General features: G+C 43.4%; 1 protein-coding gene across 3 annotated transcripts in view; it reads right to left on the bottom strand.

Moving 5' to 3' along the window:
- Positions 1 to 1841: 1841 nt before the first annotated feature.
- Positions 1842 to 14268, bottom strand: part of gphnb (gephyrin b) — a 75485-nt gene continuing 63058 nt past the window's right edge. For 2 of the 3 annotated variants that reach the window (XM_053445039.1, XM_053445040.1), the window contains 14 exons: positions 13286 to 13356; positions 12185 to 12322; positions 10478 to 10570; positions 8948 to 9003; positions 8221 to 8340; positions 8047 to 8105; positions 7722 to 7875; positions 6465 to 6586; positions 6179 to 6266; positions 5730 to 5803; positions 5469 to 5533; positions 5242 to 5345; positions 3463 to 3559; positions 1842 to 3065 (listed from right to left, as the gene is read on the bottom strand). In XM_053445039.1, coding sequence (XP_053301014.1) covers positions 2932 to 3065; positions 3463 to 3559; positions 5242 to 5345; positions 5469 to 5533; positions 5730 to 5803; positions 6179 to 6266; positions 6465 to 6586; positions 7722 to 7875; positions 8047 to 8105; positions 8221 to 8340; positions 8948 to 9003; positions 10478 to 10570; positions 12185 to 12322; positions 13286 to 13356 — 1375 coding nt within the window. In that variant the 3' untranslated portion in view covers positions 1842 to 2931. The remainder of the gene's footprint in view (positions 3066 to 3462; positions 3560 to 5241; positions 5346 to 5468; positions 5534 to 5729; positions 5804 to 6178; positions 6267 to 6464; positions 6587 to 7721; positions 7876 to 8046; positions 8106 to 8220; positions 8341 to 8947; positions 9004 to 10477; positions 10571 to 12184; positions 12323 to 13285; positions 13357 to 14268) is intronic. The other variant, XM_053445041.1, reaches the window with a different exon arrangement.

Below are 14268 nucleotides of genomic sequence, written 5' to 3'. Positions count from 1 at the left end.
CCAGATACATATTTTTCTTCTTTTACACTGTATATATTAGTTTTATTACATTCATATTTTTGCTATATTTTGTATATTTCCTTACACTTAAGTATTACAAAACTGATTTTTGACAGATTAACCCATTGTGTGACTAATAAAGGATTATCTTATCTTATGTGAACTTTTGACTAGACTAGATATTGCAAATAGTGTGTATCTATATTTAAATCTACAGTTTATTGCCATTGGTCGCATGATGCGACCACATGACATGATATTAGTACAGGACTCTTTTTATATTTTTTATTATATATATATATATATTTTTTTTATAGCTTACAAATTTGCCTGCCTGTGTGTACAGCTGTATACATTCCAAAAGTTCTTAGGGATGCATGAAGTTTGCATGTGTATGTTGAGGGGGGGCGCCAATTTGAAATCTTAGCAGCACTTTTTCTACAAGGGGCAATGTGGGGTCACTTTGAGGACACTTCGAAATGCAAAAGGTGGAAGACTGCGATCGAACCACTGCCCTCAGCAACAACCACAGCAGTGGTAATGGCAACTAAACATTAATCATGAGGAAGACCTTCAAACATAAAAGGGATATCCACCATCTTGTCCTATGTTCTAAAATGAACGATAATACTGATACCACTACTACCACTAATAATTATAACATCAAACTTAAGTTATATAGCACAACTGCAACACTGCATTATATTGAGTTTGTTGATGAAGTGATCAATATCTGAAAGTAAAAGGTAAAAAAAATACTTCTGAAAAGTCATTTAAATGCCATTGAAAGGATATATTCAATAAAAGCACAAGCACCGCAAACAGCCTATATTTAAGTACAAAACCCGAGTGAATGTACTGACAGTGAGTTTTACAGTGAGGTGTTTTTATTTAGAAATGAGCACAAACAGCTACAGTCAAAGCCTTCAGTTTGTGAATACGCATCACGTATAATTTATACTGAATCTTGAGCATTTAAATATCCTCATTTTATCTCCTTGTACACACTTCAGAAATCCTCATGTCATCTAGTTTTTACCCCACAGGCCTAACGCATCTCTGGGATAATTATAAACTCACAGAGCAACTCCTGTCAGTGTATCTTTAATAAACGTTTAGCACTTGAGGGTGTGGAGAATTTGCAGTTATTTCCCACAATCACCTTCACTCTGATCCCCTTAAACACCTCGCGTTTTATTCACATTCACGCAGATGAATTCAACAACTAAGTTCTTGTCACGGCTCTATTAATCATCAGCAGCTAATGGGATCTCCTGTCATTTCACCTTGCAGAGCAGAACAGAAACTGTCTAATCTCATGCTGCTGCAGAAATATCTCCACCAAAGCCTGAAGCCGTCTTTTTCCTGCTGCATTCTCCGTTGGGTTAATCCTTTCTGACACCTCTGTGCTTAACCTCTTTTCTTCATTAGGCTCTCTCCTGCCAGTTCCCCAATCTTAAAGCCTTACCTTCCTGGAAAGAGAGACGGTTAAACCCCCCTCGCCGTTCTTCATTGAAATGCAGCTGTTCTTTCAAGGAGCAGTGGAATATTAGTACTTAGATACTTTGCTTAAAAATACCAAGAGAGTAATGTACAAACTAGGTGCATTCAAATTAATAGTATCTGCAAAAATACACGTATGACACTAGATAGGTACCAGAGTGCAGACCTCCACATTAAATTACACCAGATCTGAATTTATATCAGCACCACATAAAACGTTTTTCACCAAAGAAGAAAATCACGTCTTTTTCTTGAGATATAGTTTTTATTAAAAAAGGAAACCCAACAAGAACTTTTTTTTTACATAATCATCAAGGATTTTTATTATCTTAGTCTCTTTCATCAGTTTCATTTCATTACAGAAAATGTTATAGTACAGCGTTGTTCAATGTCTCCTCATTGCTTAATAATTTCCTTAGGAGTGCTGGTCACATATATCTGTACAATATGGTTCTTATTTTTTTTCTGTACATTTTTTGTGAAGTTGGTTAAAAAGGCTGTCAGCACTTAAAGAAGCTGTTTCTTTTCTCTCTTTTTTTATTTCTTAAATAGTTGATCAAATAAAAGATTATTTTTCCCAGGCTCCGCTCGCCCCTGGGGGGGTCGGGGGCGGAGTTTACACCCGGTCACCGTGAATATAAGGAAGCTTCAGGGTCTGGGCAGACTGGGGCGTGCCCCCCCCCCCCATCTCCCTCTCCCAACATCACCTTCCCTGCCCAGGCATTTGGCACTGCGCACATAAACAAGACTCACAAGATAAACAACAAGCAAAGCTCTTTGTGAAGCCATTATGATGCATACTAATGAGAGAAAAACAGAAGTGTCACCTCGACGGGTGCTCAAAAGAGGAAGTGGCCCTGATGTGCCCCCTCTTCCTCTTTGCTGAGCACCATGGGAAATCTGGAGTCTTCCTCAATGTTTTCTTCATTTTCAAAAAACTGATTATTTTTTTTCCACCTAAGATGAGAAAATAAAAATTCTCTTTTTTTGTCCTGGCAGGCACCTACAGCTGTCTATTAAAATGCTACTGCTATAGATAAGGTCTAGCATTGAACACACAAAGCAATTGCAATGAAAGGAACAAAGTTGCCTTAATATAATAATGATAATAAGAAGAATAATGATAATAATAATAAGAATAATCATAATAATATATTACAGAATAAATCTCTTTTTATAATTTGATTTTTTCATTAAAAGTTATATTTTCTTTGTTTGAAATACTATAATCTTTTTAAATTGATTTTTTTCATATGTATCTAGGTTGTGATCAAGATGTTGACTATACCTCAACGTTATCCAAATCAATAAAAACTAGCTGTGCCGTTGCATATTACAGAATAGTCAATGATATGTGGACATGCACCGTGAACCACCCATTCCAACCCTCGCTATATGATGCCGACTCGCCGTCCCTCCGTGATGACATCATAGCCGGCCGATGACCATGACGTCGACCACCTCGCCCTTGTGCAGCTCCACGTATTGCTCTGTTTTCGGAGGTAGCATCAGGAGCCCGTTAGCACTGCGCATACTCATCAGTCTGCTGCTCACCTGGTTCCCTGCGGCAGAGAGGAGGGGGACACAGAGGGGACACAGAGGGAACACAACTCTTACACCAGTGATAAGAACCTAGCATAAACCATTTCATTTCTACTTGATCCCATCATTATAAAACAGTTTTGCAGATCTATTAATTGTGTTGGTTTCATTGTCAAACTGGCTAATAAGTAAATACTGTAAACGTGCTCATATGCAATGAATTAGAGTGACAGGTTTAAAGATTACACAAAACCTACAGCACAGATAAGCACAGAACTTGGTGGAAGGATGTGTTATGGGTCAGGCAAGAAGTGAATGTGTATATTTTGAGAATTTTATGGAAAAAATGAAGCCATCTACCTAGTTTTCGTTCTTTTCCCCCCGTATTCCCTGCTTGAGACTGAGAGTTGTCTGTACCTGTGCTCTGTGCCCATGGCAGAGGTTCCTGGTGATGCCATGTCAGAATGCAGCGGTGGTATTCAGGGCGAGGGTCCAGCTTCACATCACAAGACAACTGGAACAAAACATACAAGGCTAAATATGTGGATATATCCAGTTAAACCTCAGGTCTGGATCATCACCCCCCAAAATGAACTGGGTTGAAGGTGATCTACCAAACCAATCTCGGCTATATATGTTCTTAAACTATATATGTATCCGCAAAAAGTCAAAAAAAGGTGAACAGCGAGAAGCGGAGAGCTCTTCCAACTCTGCTGGCAGACATGAAGCTTTTTTCTTACAGACTACTACTTGACCTGGGTCTGATGCCATCTGCTGAGGGAAATGATCTGGCTGCGTCTGTGCTTTGAGGCCATCAGTCCCACCACTAAGTGGCAGTAATGCATTCAAGTTGATTTCCAACTGCTCTATAACGGCAAGTGATGTAGCACAGAAATCTGTATGGCACCCGTGATGGCAGGGGACCAGCTCTCTTCGCTTGATGATGCTACTCTGGGAAACGTGCTCTGACATTATTATGATTGCTCCTGCTCCGCCATTATGAATATTCATGACCTGGGAGCCGGCCTCCAGGTCAGTGTGAGCTGCGATTGGCAAAACCCGCTGGTCATTAATATGTATCACGCAGATGATGAAAATAGTATAAAATCAGGAGTTAAGATGCAATGGATTGCAATGTTACGCTCTGAGACTAGTATAACTTTCCGTGTGGAGTTTGCATGTTCTCCCCGTGTCTGTGGCGGGTTTTCTCCAGGTTCTCAGGCTTCATCCCTGATAACAAGACATGCAGACTGGGGTAAAGTTGATTGGAGACTCTGAAATTGACCACAGATGTGAATGTGAGTGTGAATGTCAGCCCCTGTGATACGCTCGGGACGTCCGCTGGGATCGGATCCAGCTCCTCCTGTGACCCTCAGAGGATAAGCCATATAGATAATAGATGGATGAAAAGATTCTGATGGTTTATATATGCTCTATGCTGCGGTTTGTTACACCTGCACTCAGACGTTCTCATTAACAGATCAGTTTGCGAGTAGAGACTTGTCCTTCTGCCTCTCTCCACTTGATCAAGGACGAATAATCAACTGAATAACGACCCTCGTTCAGACCTGGTATTAACATCCGTCAAGTGGTCAGCTCTAAGTACAAGTCTGAACGCACCCAACTGCACCCTGAGATCCGATCACTCAGACCACATTGGGAGGTGGTCTAGGACGCATGTGTCCACATTCATTCCGCCGAGTGAACACAAATGCATCCTGGCCCACTTTGGAAGGATCGCCTACTCAGCTGATGTCCTCTGGGCTGCTGCAGTTTCACTGTAAATGGATTATTATGCGTTTGTGGTCACCGCCACAATATCACTATAATACACTGACCTCCTGACTCCGCTCTCTATCTCTCTATCTCTCTATCTCTGTCTCTATCTCACTCTCGCAGACACACACACAAACATTGTCACCTTAAAACAATACCACAAATGACCTACGTGTCTATTTCTATATAGAGCTGGACAAGAGATACATTCAGGGTGCATTTTAATACCAGGTTTGAACAGACGAACTTAACGCTGTCCGCTCATGATCGCATCTCTCAGGAGGGATGTTTGTACCAGGTCTGAACAAGACCACTGATAAACTGATGACCACCAGCACTTTGAAACGTAATGAGCTTGGATTTTTCTGTGTCTTTGGGCCTGTACGTCCGGACTCCCCGGCTGTGCCCTGTACGTCCTACCCTCGCTTTGATGATGGTAGGCCTAGGGTCCAAAATGCCCTGCATCTTCCTTAAGGCAGGGATGACAAAAAGATTACAGGTGACAACAGCGGACACGGGGTTTCCTAGGACAAACGGGCAGAGAGAGAGAGAGAGAGCGGGGGAGAGAGAGGAGGGGAAAATATATGAGTAACATCTCCTCGGAAGTGTCGGGGTGAATCGCTCTTTCTCTCAACTTCACACACTACCTGGGAGGGCAAAGATTAGTTTGCGAGCACCATCTGTGTCCAAGGTGGCAAAGGTTGTTGGGAGACTGAAAAAACAAACAAACATATAATAGTTTAGATTTCAATCATGATATTCAATCTGTCACACATTCTTATTGTCTATTTTGTGCAACGCTGCTTGGAAATTCACACTGATCATTTCAGTTGACTTTCACTCGTTCTTTTCCACTTCTTGCCCGTTGTGAAAAGTCACATTAGAATAAATCAGACTCCTTTTCTTACCCTGGTTTCATGAAAACACGTCCAAAGTGGATCTGAGCATGAAGATCGATATCCAGCACCTGTTTAAGGTAGTCCTGAAACAGACATTATGGACAATTGCACATAAAAAATCTGATGTACACCAACATTTAACAGAAATCAGTTCGGATCAGATGCCCTTTGCTGGACATCTTCCCCACTCTCTCCCACTTTCAAGCTAAAAACTGTCCTGTCTATTGATAAAGGTTTAAAAAGCCAAATGAAATATCTCAAAAAAATAAAATAATAAACTCTAAGAATGGAAAATAATACTTTTTCATGTGGGAACTTGTGATAAAAGGCTTTTATCAGTGTCTGTGTATCATCATTATTTACTGTCACACACAGGCTGCCATTAGTACACCCGCCACAAGGTGTCAGTAAAACACAATGTCACAACGGAACGTGTGCACTCTTCTCCTGTCACATACCTTCTCGCCCATGGACACTCCTCCTGAGGTGATGATGACATCAGCGCGGCTGATGCCTTCATTCAGAGCGTTGAGAAGGTCATCGGGGCTGTGGGGCACACACACACACATGGGCACAAACACACACACGCACACACACACACAGACAGGTATTAATCACTTGCTCTAATGAAGGGAAGTAGAGGAAGACGAACATCATGTGGTGTTATTGTGTGTGATAAATTGGTTTGGAAAGTATGTTTATGGCACAAGTCATTTCTGTTAGCGGCTGAAGGCGGAGGCTTACTTGTCTCCCACGATGCCCAGATTGATAGTGGGGTAGCCGTGCTCCTGGATGGTGGCCAGCAGGGTGGAGCGGTTGCTGTCCCTGATCTTCCCAGGATGAAGGTCATCTTCTGGGTTCAACAGCTGCCAGGACAACACAAGCAGAAATATGACACATAAGAAACATTCAATCATTTTCCAGACGGTGAAAACCAGAAACTATCTCTGCAGGTGGGAGAGGAAACAGTAGGGAAAAGAAAAAAATGTTTAGCTGGAAATAGGCCAATATAGTCAGTGATTGCCAAAGAAGTTACTCATTTAAAAAATATCAAACAACAAGAATATTATACCTCCGCCAAGAAGGTAATTTTTTTGCAAAGTCCGAGTGTTTGTCTGATTATCGACATGGGTGTGAAAAAAGCATTTCCAACGTATTTACTTTTTTTTTTTGCGTGATTGCAAACTAAATAACTATAAACCAAAAAACCAATCAACTGAATATTTATAGACTGAAAACTATAGCGGATGTTATGTGAGAGGCGGAGTTCACTGTGCACACGGCTAAATATGTCCAGTATATAATTTTCCTCAGTTTCATCAGACCCGTCTAATCCTCCACGGTGCAGCGTTGCCTCTCAGTAACATTCCCATTCTTTGGCCTTTTCCACTCGCACATCTTCAATTATGATGCAATACTTTAAAAATGAGTCAGGGCCCTAAGGAGACCGATAGCAGTGTTTTATTTTTGTCACATGACTCTCTGGAGGCCTCGTTGAGTCCTCTTCTTTTTGTGGCTTTCGTCATCAAGTTCAGTTTCATCATGTCTCAATTAAATGGTATTTTCATGTGATTTTTACAATCTGAGATTCATGATGATAAATTGAGAAAAATATCCAATATGGAAAATGGCTAAAATGCTAATAATATACCTTCATAAAGAGGGTTACGATAGTTTGCTGAAATATTCTTAAACTTAACATCAGTATTGTAATACAGTTTTAATTTCGAAATGCTTTTCACCCCTTACCCTTTTGGCACTTTGCTGCTTTAAGGGAACATAATCCAAAGTGTTCCTCCTTTTCTATGTATTTAATGATTTTTATTTGGTCAATTTCATGACAAAACACAACAACAGTATCAGCCTGCGTCATAATTTGTACCAGGACAAAACTTGGTAGTTTTGCAAGTGGCCATGAGGGTAATAATGTGCAGTAGCTATATTTGACCACCTGGGGCACAGTTTCATAGATTCATGTAAAGTTCTTATGGTGACCCTCACCTCGTTTCCTGTGGACATGACGGCCACCACAGGGAATTTCTGCACCTCCACCTCTGTGACTCCGACCGTGGCCAGGAGGCCGATTTCGGACGGGCCCATGTGGGTGCCCTTAGCCAGCACACACTCCCCACGCTTGATGTCGTGACCTATAGGCCTGCGGAGAGATGAACCCAATTAAATCCTGCTAATTCAAATGTTTTAAACTGCACCTACATTTTCACACTGTAACTTCTGTGAGTTTGATGTCGCTTAGAATGAGAAGCAAACCAAATCTTCAGTATTTCTTATTAGCCTTTAACCCTCCCATGCACAAGGGGACATTTACCTGATGTCCTGGCCTGGACGAGCCTGTACTAGGATTCGTACCTCCAGCTCCTCTGTGCCCTGAAACACAAACAAGCTGTCAGATCCACAGCAGTGTACAGATCCAGATTTATCTTGCGTCCCATTAATCTTTGGTTAAGTTCTGTATATGCGTTGGGGGACGTGTCACACTTACGTCTTCAGATTCACGGAGGAGCTCGGTGTCTTCCACCTGGACGACGGCGTCCGCCCCGCAGGGGATGGGGGCGCCTGTCGTCACCCTCATCACCTGACCAGGCATCACTGTGTGTGTGGGCTGTACGGGGAAACAGAACAAATATATACGATTTAAACTTGTACCTGGACTTTTAAGTTTGGTCCATGTCCCATCTACTAACGTGGAGGTGGCAAGGTTTATGACCTATCCTGCAGCCAGCCACCAGGAGGCCATCAAGCTGAATTGGCTTCACTTTTGGGGAGTTGTGTCGTCCAGCTTTATATGGAGATTAATGTAAAGTGAATAATTGAACTGAAGTAACAGTCTCAACTTAAGTTCCCCAAACAAATAAGAGCACAGAGCAACAGTGACTGAGATCTGCACACGGTATGTATCGAGTGCGTATTTGCATGTGTGTTGATATTGTTGAAGAAGAGAGGTCAATAAATCTCTGTAGCCTCCTCTGGCCTCACAGTTCTAATCCGTTTCATATTTTGGCAGCGCTTTGACTTTCTCGTCCTGCTTTGGGGTGAAGGGCTTTTCATCCCCTGTGCGATTACAGCTGGTCAAGGCACGAGGCGAAGGACAAAAGTAAAGCGGTTTATTTTCATATCAAGTTTTTGTGCAGGCGTTTGTGTGGATGTGACTGTGTCCGTGTCTTTTTGTCAGAGAGAGACAGCTTGTGTGTCAGAGCGTGAGTCCGAACCTGCTCTCCAGCTTGGGACTCGCCGATGATGAAGCGGTCGCCTGGGCCGTCAGCCGCTGAAACAAAAGAAAGATTCAATAACATTACACCTGCGTGAAAACGTGTGTGCGTGTAGGAGTGTGTCATTTGATTTTCAGTTCATTACAGAATGAGCAAGTAGGAGAAGACGACTGAGGCTCCATGGAAATGTGTCCTGTTTATTCCAGAGTAACAAAGGCTTCAAAATGCTGCCTACACCTATAAATGTAAGTATAGAAAGTAAAAGTAAAGTTAAATTTAAGAATTTTTAAGGCTTTTTAAGTCCTTTTTTAAATCCTGTAAAAAACCCTGAAGAACCCGGCCTCCACTCAACTGAAAAGTTAAAGGTGCACACGTTAAAAACACAAGGGCATTCAAAATTTCTCATCAGGTCAAACTGTAGCTCTGTTGCTGAGGGGAGGAAGGGCTAAGGGCCGGACAGGCTGGTGCACAAATCACTCAAATCCTCCATTGCTGTAATTAGAGGAAACTTACTACTTATTACTAGCGTAACCAAACCTGCAGCTTTAACCTCAGGACTACCTAAGACCCATTTACTGTAATAGCCTAAACAAAGTTAATTCAGCTTTTGAGTTTTTCCTCTAACTCCCAGTGATGGAGAAAGGTGGATGTAACTATTTCTGTTGAAGGCAAAAGGTCATCCGCTCCCTCCACCCCCACGGTCTCGGCTCTCAAATCTCTGAGATCTGCACGCTTGCCTCAGCAGGCGCCAGGACCTCAGGACATGTGTAGAAACTCCAGCGAGACGTGGTGTTCTTCTCCTCCTACTCCATCAGCCAGAGCCAACAGCAGATGTTATATGCAAGAGCTTTTGAGCCGCCTGGAGCCAACAAGCTGCCACCATGCTCTCCAGGTTAACAGGCCGCTCGCTGCGCTCCAGGACTCCCAGACAACCAACCTCGCCTCAGCCCTCACCGAGAAAACAAAGCGCTCCGAGGAGTTATCACAGACACTGGGATGTAACTAGTCTTTCCGAACAAAGGTGAACCCCTAAGCAGTTTCAGAACTTTATATCTTGTTACTCGTCTCCACCTGGAGGCAGATCAGAGCCCCGTCTCTGTTTCCCACAGTGCAGTGCGTCACTCTTCCTCCACTTTGCCCTGGCAGGAGAAGCCCTCCCATTGTTCCTGAGGCTGTTCTCCACTGCCCCAGTGTCCTGTTCGTGTCTAAGTGGGACAGTCAGATCACTTGAGCAGGAAGAAAGACACACTGGCCTGGTTCCGCTCTCAAACTTCCTCCTAAGAAAGGACAGCAGTGACTCTGTGGATAATAGGTGCAGTGATGCAGAGTTCACACTACACGATTTGCTGTCTTTTTATCAGAGACTGACAAACAACAGGAGGTCACACACTAGCTGAAATTTCACGGGGAGAAACCCTCAACCTCATCTAGATAATAAACCCACAAAAAATTGCCATTAAGACGTCCAGACAGATGGAGAAGAGGAGAGGAGTGTGTTTTACATCATCGGCCATAAACTGAGAAACTTACCTCTCACAGCGTAACCATCCTTGACAGAGGCAGGGAAGGGGGGCAGGTTGTCTTTGGCATAAACGTCCTGAGCCAGGACTCGACCCATCCCATCTGCGGGAGGAGAAGAAGAAAAAGAAGAAATAGAAGAACATGGTTATGAAGGGAGGAGGAGAAGCTGGGACAGGACATCTCTGTAAGACTCACAACTTGACCACTACACACACACACACACACTTACACACTCACACACACTCTCCTTTTCTATTTCAGCTAGATTCTGCAGAGATACAACCAGTCAGAGAAAGTGAAGACAGGAAAGGAATGAAAGAAAAGAAGAGAGTGGGTGGCGGAGAAAAATCCTCGGCATTAAAATACCATAAGCTGCCATGTGGCTATATATAGCATCTCTGTTATAGCATTTCTTCTGCTGTGATTATGTGGGTGTTAATATAAAGATCTAAGCTTTGATATCAAAACATGAAAAAACAAATCATGTATACACACACACACACACACAGGAACATACAAATCAGCTTATTAGAGGACAGTCATTGCGATCTACAGTAAATAACACATCTCAGCAGCAGAGGAAGACTCTTGTGCTCTCGTCCCATCTTATTTTTCTTAGTTGACAGCATTTGTTATATAAATATTCTTATAATGTCTATACACTAACTAGCCCACAGTGCCCTCTTCATACACACACCTGCAGGTCTGACTTGATCCAGCAGGGGAGCTGCTGCAGCTCTTATCCGCCTGAATATGTATTCCCTTCTTCTTCTGTCCTCCTTCAAACCCCGGAAACTGACTCCCTCTTCCCGCCATTGATCCAGAAGTCGTGTGCACGACAGGCCATTATTGCCCCCAGTACTTGCTGCCTCGTCTTCAAAGATGAATTACAGATTGTGTGTTTTTTATTGTGTGTGTCTTTTTCTCCTCTGGCCCAGAGCCTGGTGCTGTGTCTCCCTCCACTGGTGATGAGGCCCGAAGGATGACAAGACCCTCAGGTGCTAAAATAACTAGCTGCTTTATGACCTGAACTTCTGACATTTTCCTGAAACTATACAGAGTCTGTGAGACATTTAAAAAAACCTTTCCTGCCCCTATTAAAATATAGTGTTGACGATGTTTCTAAGTTATGACGAACACAAAACTGAAAAAAAGAAAAGCCAAACAGAATGCAGATATGTCAGGATGAAAAAGAGGTACATGTAGAAGACGCAGATTGAGATGTCAACTTGAAAAGAAAAGGCTGATGTTCAGGCTTTAAGCAAAAGCGTTTCCCTGTTGTTGTGAATGTATCAGACCCGCAATCTCCGTCAGCCTTTTTCACAGGTGAAAGGCAAACTCCTCTGGCTTGTGTTCTGTGAGCTACACGGGTGGTTAAAGCCCAAAAAGGTGTGTGTGTATTTGTGTGTGTGCGTTCTGACTGTTTGTGTGGCTGACACCTCGGCCTGCAGACAGACACTACTGATTCAGTAAAGTGTGAGAGTGTTTAAACGGCATCATGTGAACTTAGCGAGCGCACGTCACTGCATTGATCTGAAAGGTGCAATACGTCAACATCCCGGAGAGCTCAGCGGCTGATGTCAGCAGGTGTAAAGGGAAGATGTTTAAGGGGCAAGATTGACAAATTTGGGACATTTACGTGGGTGTGAGTGAGGAGGGGGATCTTCTCCTCCGGCTCGACAGTTTAAAGGGGAAGCAAACATCTGTCCTGCTCACCTCTGTAGTTGATGATCTCAGTGCCCAGGACGGCGGTCATCTCCAGCACAGTGATGAAGGCCTTGTCCATGGAGGTGAGGGGGAAGGGGGACATGCGGTGCCTCCGGGCCACCTTGGTGATGTCCACTGCACTGTGACCTGAGAAGACACGACTCATTATACACACTGTCATAACAGATCTAACTCTATCTCAAAATAATGGTCGTGTCTATATATAAAATAAAATAATTTAATATAAATCAAACAAAATGGCTGTTTTATGAAGTGCATCCTTGCTGCCTGGAGTTGGGGCAGGTCACTCACCAAGTTTAGCATTTTAATTCTTAATTTAGACGGTTTATAAGTTGAGAGGAAGACAGCAAAGACAGGGAGGGAGAGGAGAAAGAAATCTGCTGGGACTCAAACATGTGGCACCAAAGGCAGGAAAACTAAAGCACTCAACTATCTGGAGACCAACCCCCCCCCCCCCCCCCCCTGTATTTTAAGAATTTCCTTTTTAGCTTAAGAGCCACGAGAAATAAAAATCTGTTAAGATGATCTGAGCACTGTGGGTTGCAGAAAATAGTCCTGTCGGTTTGCAGAAGCTGTGGAACCCAGCTGCATGATAGAGACGTCCGATAGCCGCCATGTTGGTACTAATAATACCTCTCTAATAATTCCAAAGGTAAAAGGAACAAAGCAAGGTGTAACTAATGTGTAATCTGCTCTCTCTCTCTCTCTCTCTCTCTCTCCCCCCTTATCTCTCCCTGCCTCGCTCTCCCACTGCCTCTCTGCCTCACAGCGAAGGAAAAGGCACCGTGCTTTGATTTTTCCCTTGACCCAATTTCTCTCCTTTAAACATACACTTACGCTTCAACAGCATATTCTGATGCTTAACATGAGGCTTAACCACCTCTGGCAAAACATCACACACACACACACACATACAGGCGTACAAACGCAACACAGCAGCAACACACACACACATACAGAAACCCTGCTCTTATTGTCGCATCCCATGCTCATTTTAAAATCGATTCCTATGTGTTTGAGAGCACACTGGGCGACACGCGGCTGCGACACACGGAGCGCGCCTTTCAATCGGGGGGGCTTAGTACTCACTTGATCTTAGGATATTTTCTTTGCTGCTGCATCGTGACTGCACCTGGAGATGGAGGGAGCGATTGGGAGCGAAAGACAAAGGGGCGAAGAGAGAGAAAGCAGAGGCAGTGGTGACTTGAGAGGAATCCAGGCTGCTCTTTCGACAAGCTGTTTAATGCAACAGTCAGAAAGCCCTGGCAAGAGCCGTGTCACACTACACTGCGCACTTTGTCCTGCTGCCGGGAGATGGCTGCATCTCCTGCACTAGAGTTATCATCACTTACTGTACGCAGGTGGTACTCACACTGATAAATGCATTGACATGTTACACTACAATTAGATTAAAGCATTTGAATAGATATAAACATGTATATATATACGAATATATATATATTTACGGACAAAGGCAACAACATACAGAGTGACAATATTATATCACAAGGTCATAACAGATGTATTAACTGTGCTGTAACATCAAATGTAGTGGAAATGTGGTGTCGAGTAGAGAGAGTGGCTGTTCAGATGTGGTGCAGGACACTGGGTTCTGTGGGAGTCGCTGACGCTGCACTATAGCGCTTAACTACGTCTCATCTATGGTCGAGGAAGGGAGGAGAGCAGGGTGGGTTCAAACTGGGCTGAGTTTCCCAAAAAACATCTTCAGACCCCAGCGCGGTGAAGTCCACCGTGACTGAATGGAGATCAGAATGTGCCAATGTTCAGTATAATGATGAAAAACAAATGAAAAGCACAATGGAGGTAATCTCACATTGTTTCTCAAGTAACGGCCGCGTTTCCCATAAACCTCCCTGTCAGGGTGGGAGTGGTTTTAGTCAAACTTCTTCTAGAGTTGCAGTGTCACAGCTCCATACTTCTTACTAATCATGTACAGAACGATTTGTCATGTTTCTGCAGAAGGTGGAGAGGAAAACATGGTGTCCTGGAGGCCTTCAGGGGTTCTCGGCACCAGACATCCACCAATTAGATTCCGGTCGGGGGGGCTTTGT

This window comes from Pleuronectes platessa, chromosome 17 (genome assembly GCF_947347685.1).
Source record: "Pleuronectes platessa chromosome 17, fPlePla1.1, whole genome shotgun sequence".
Taxonomy (NCBI): Eukaryota; Metazoa; Chordata; class Actinopteri; order Pleuronectiformes; family Pleuronectidae; genus Pleuronectes; species Pleuronectes platessa.
This window is presented reverse-complemented; position numbering and strand designations above follow the sequence as displayed.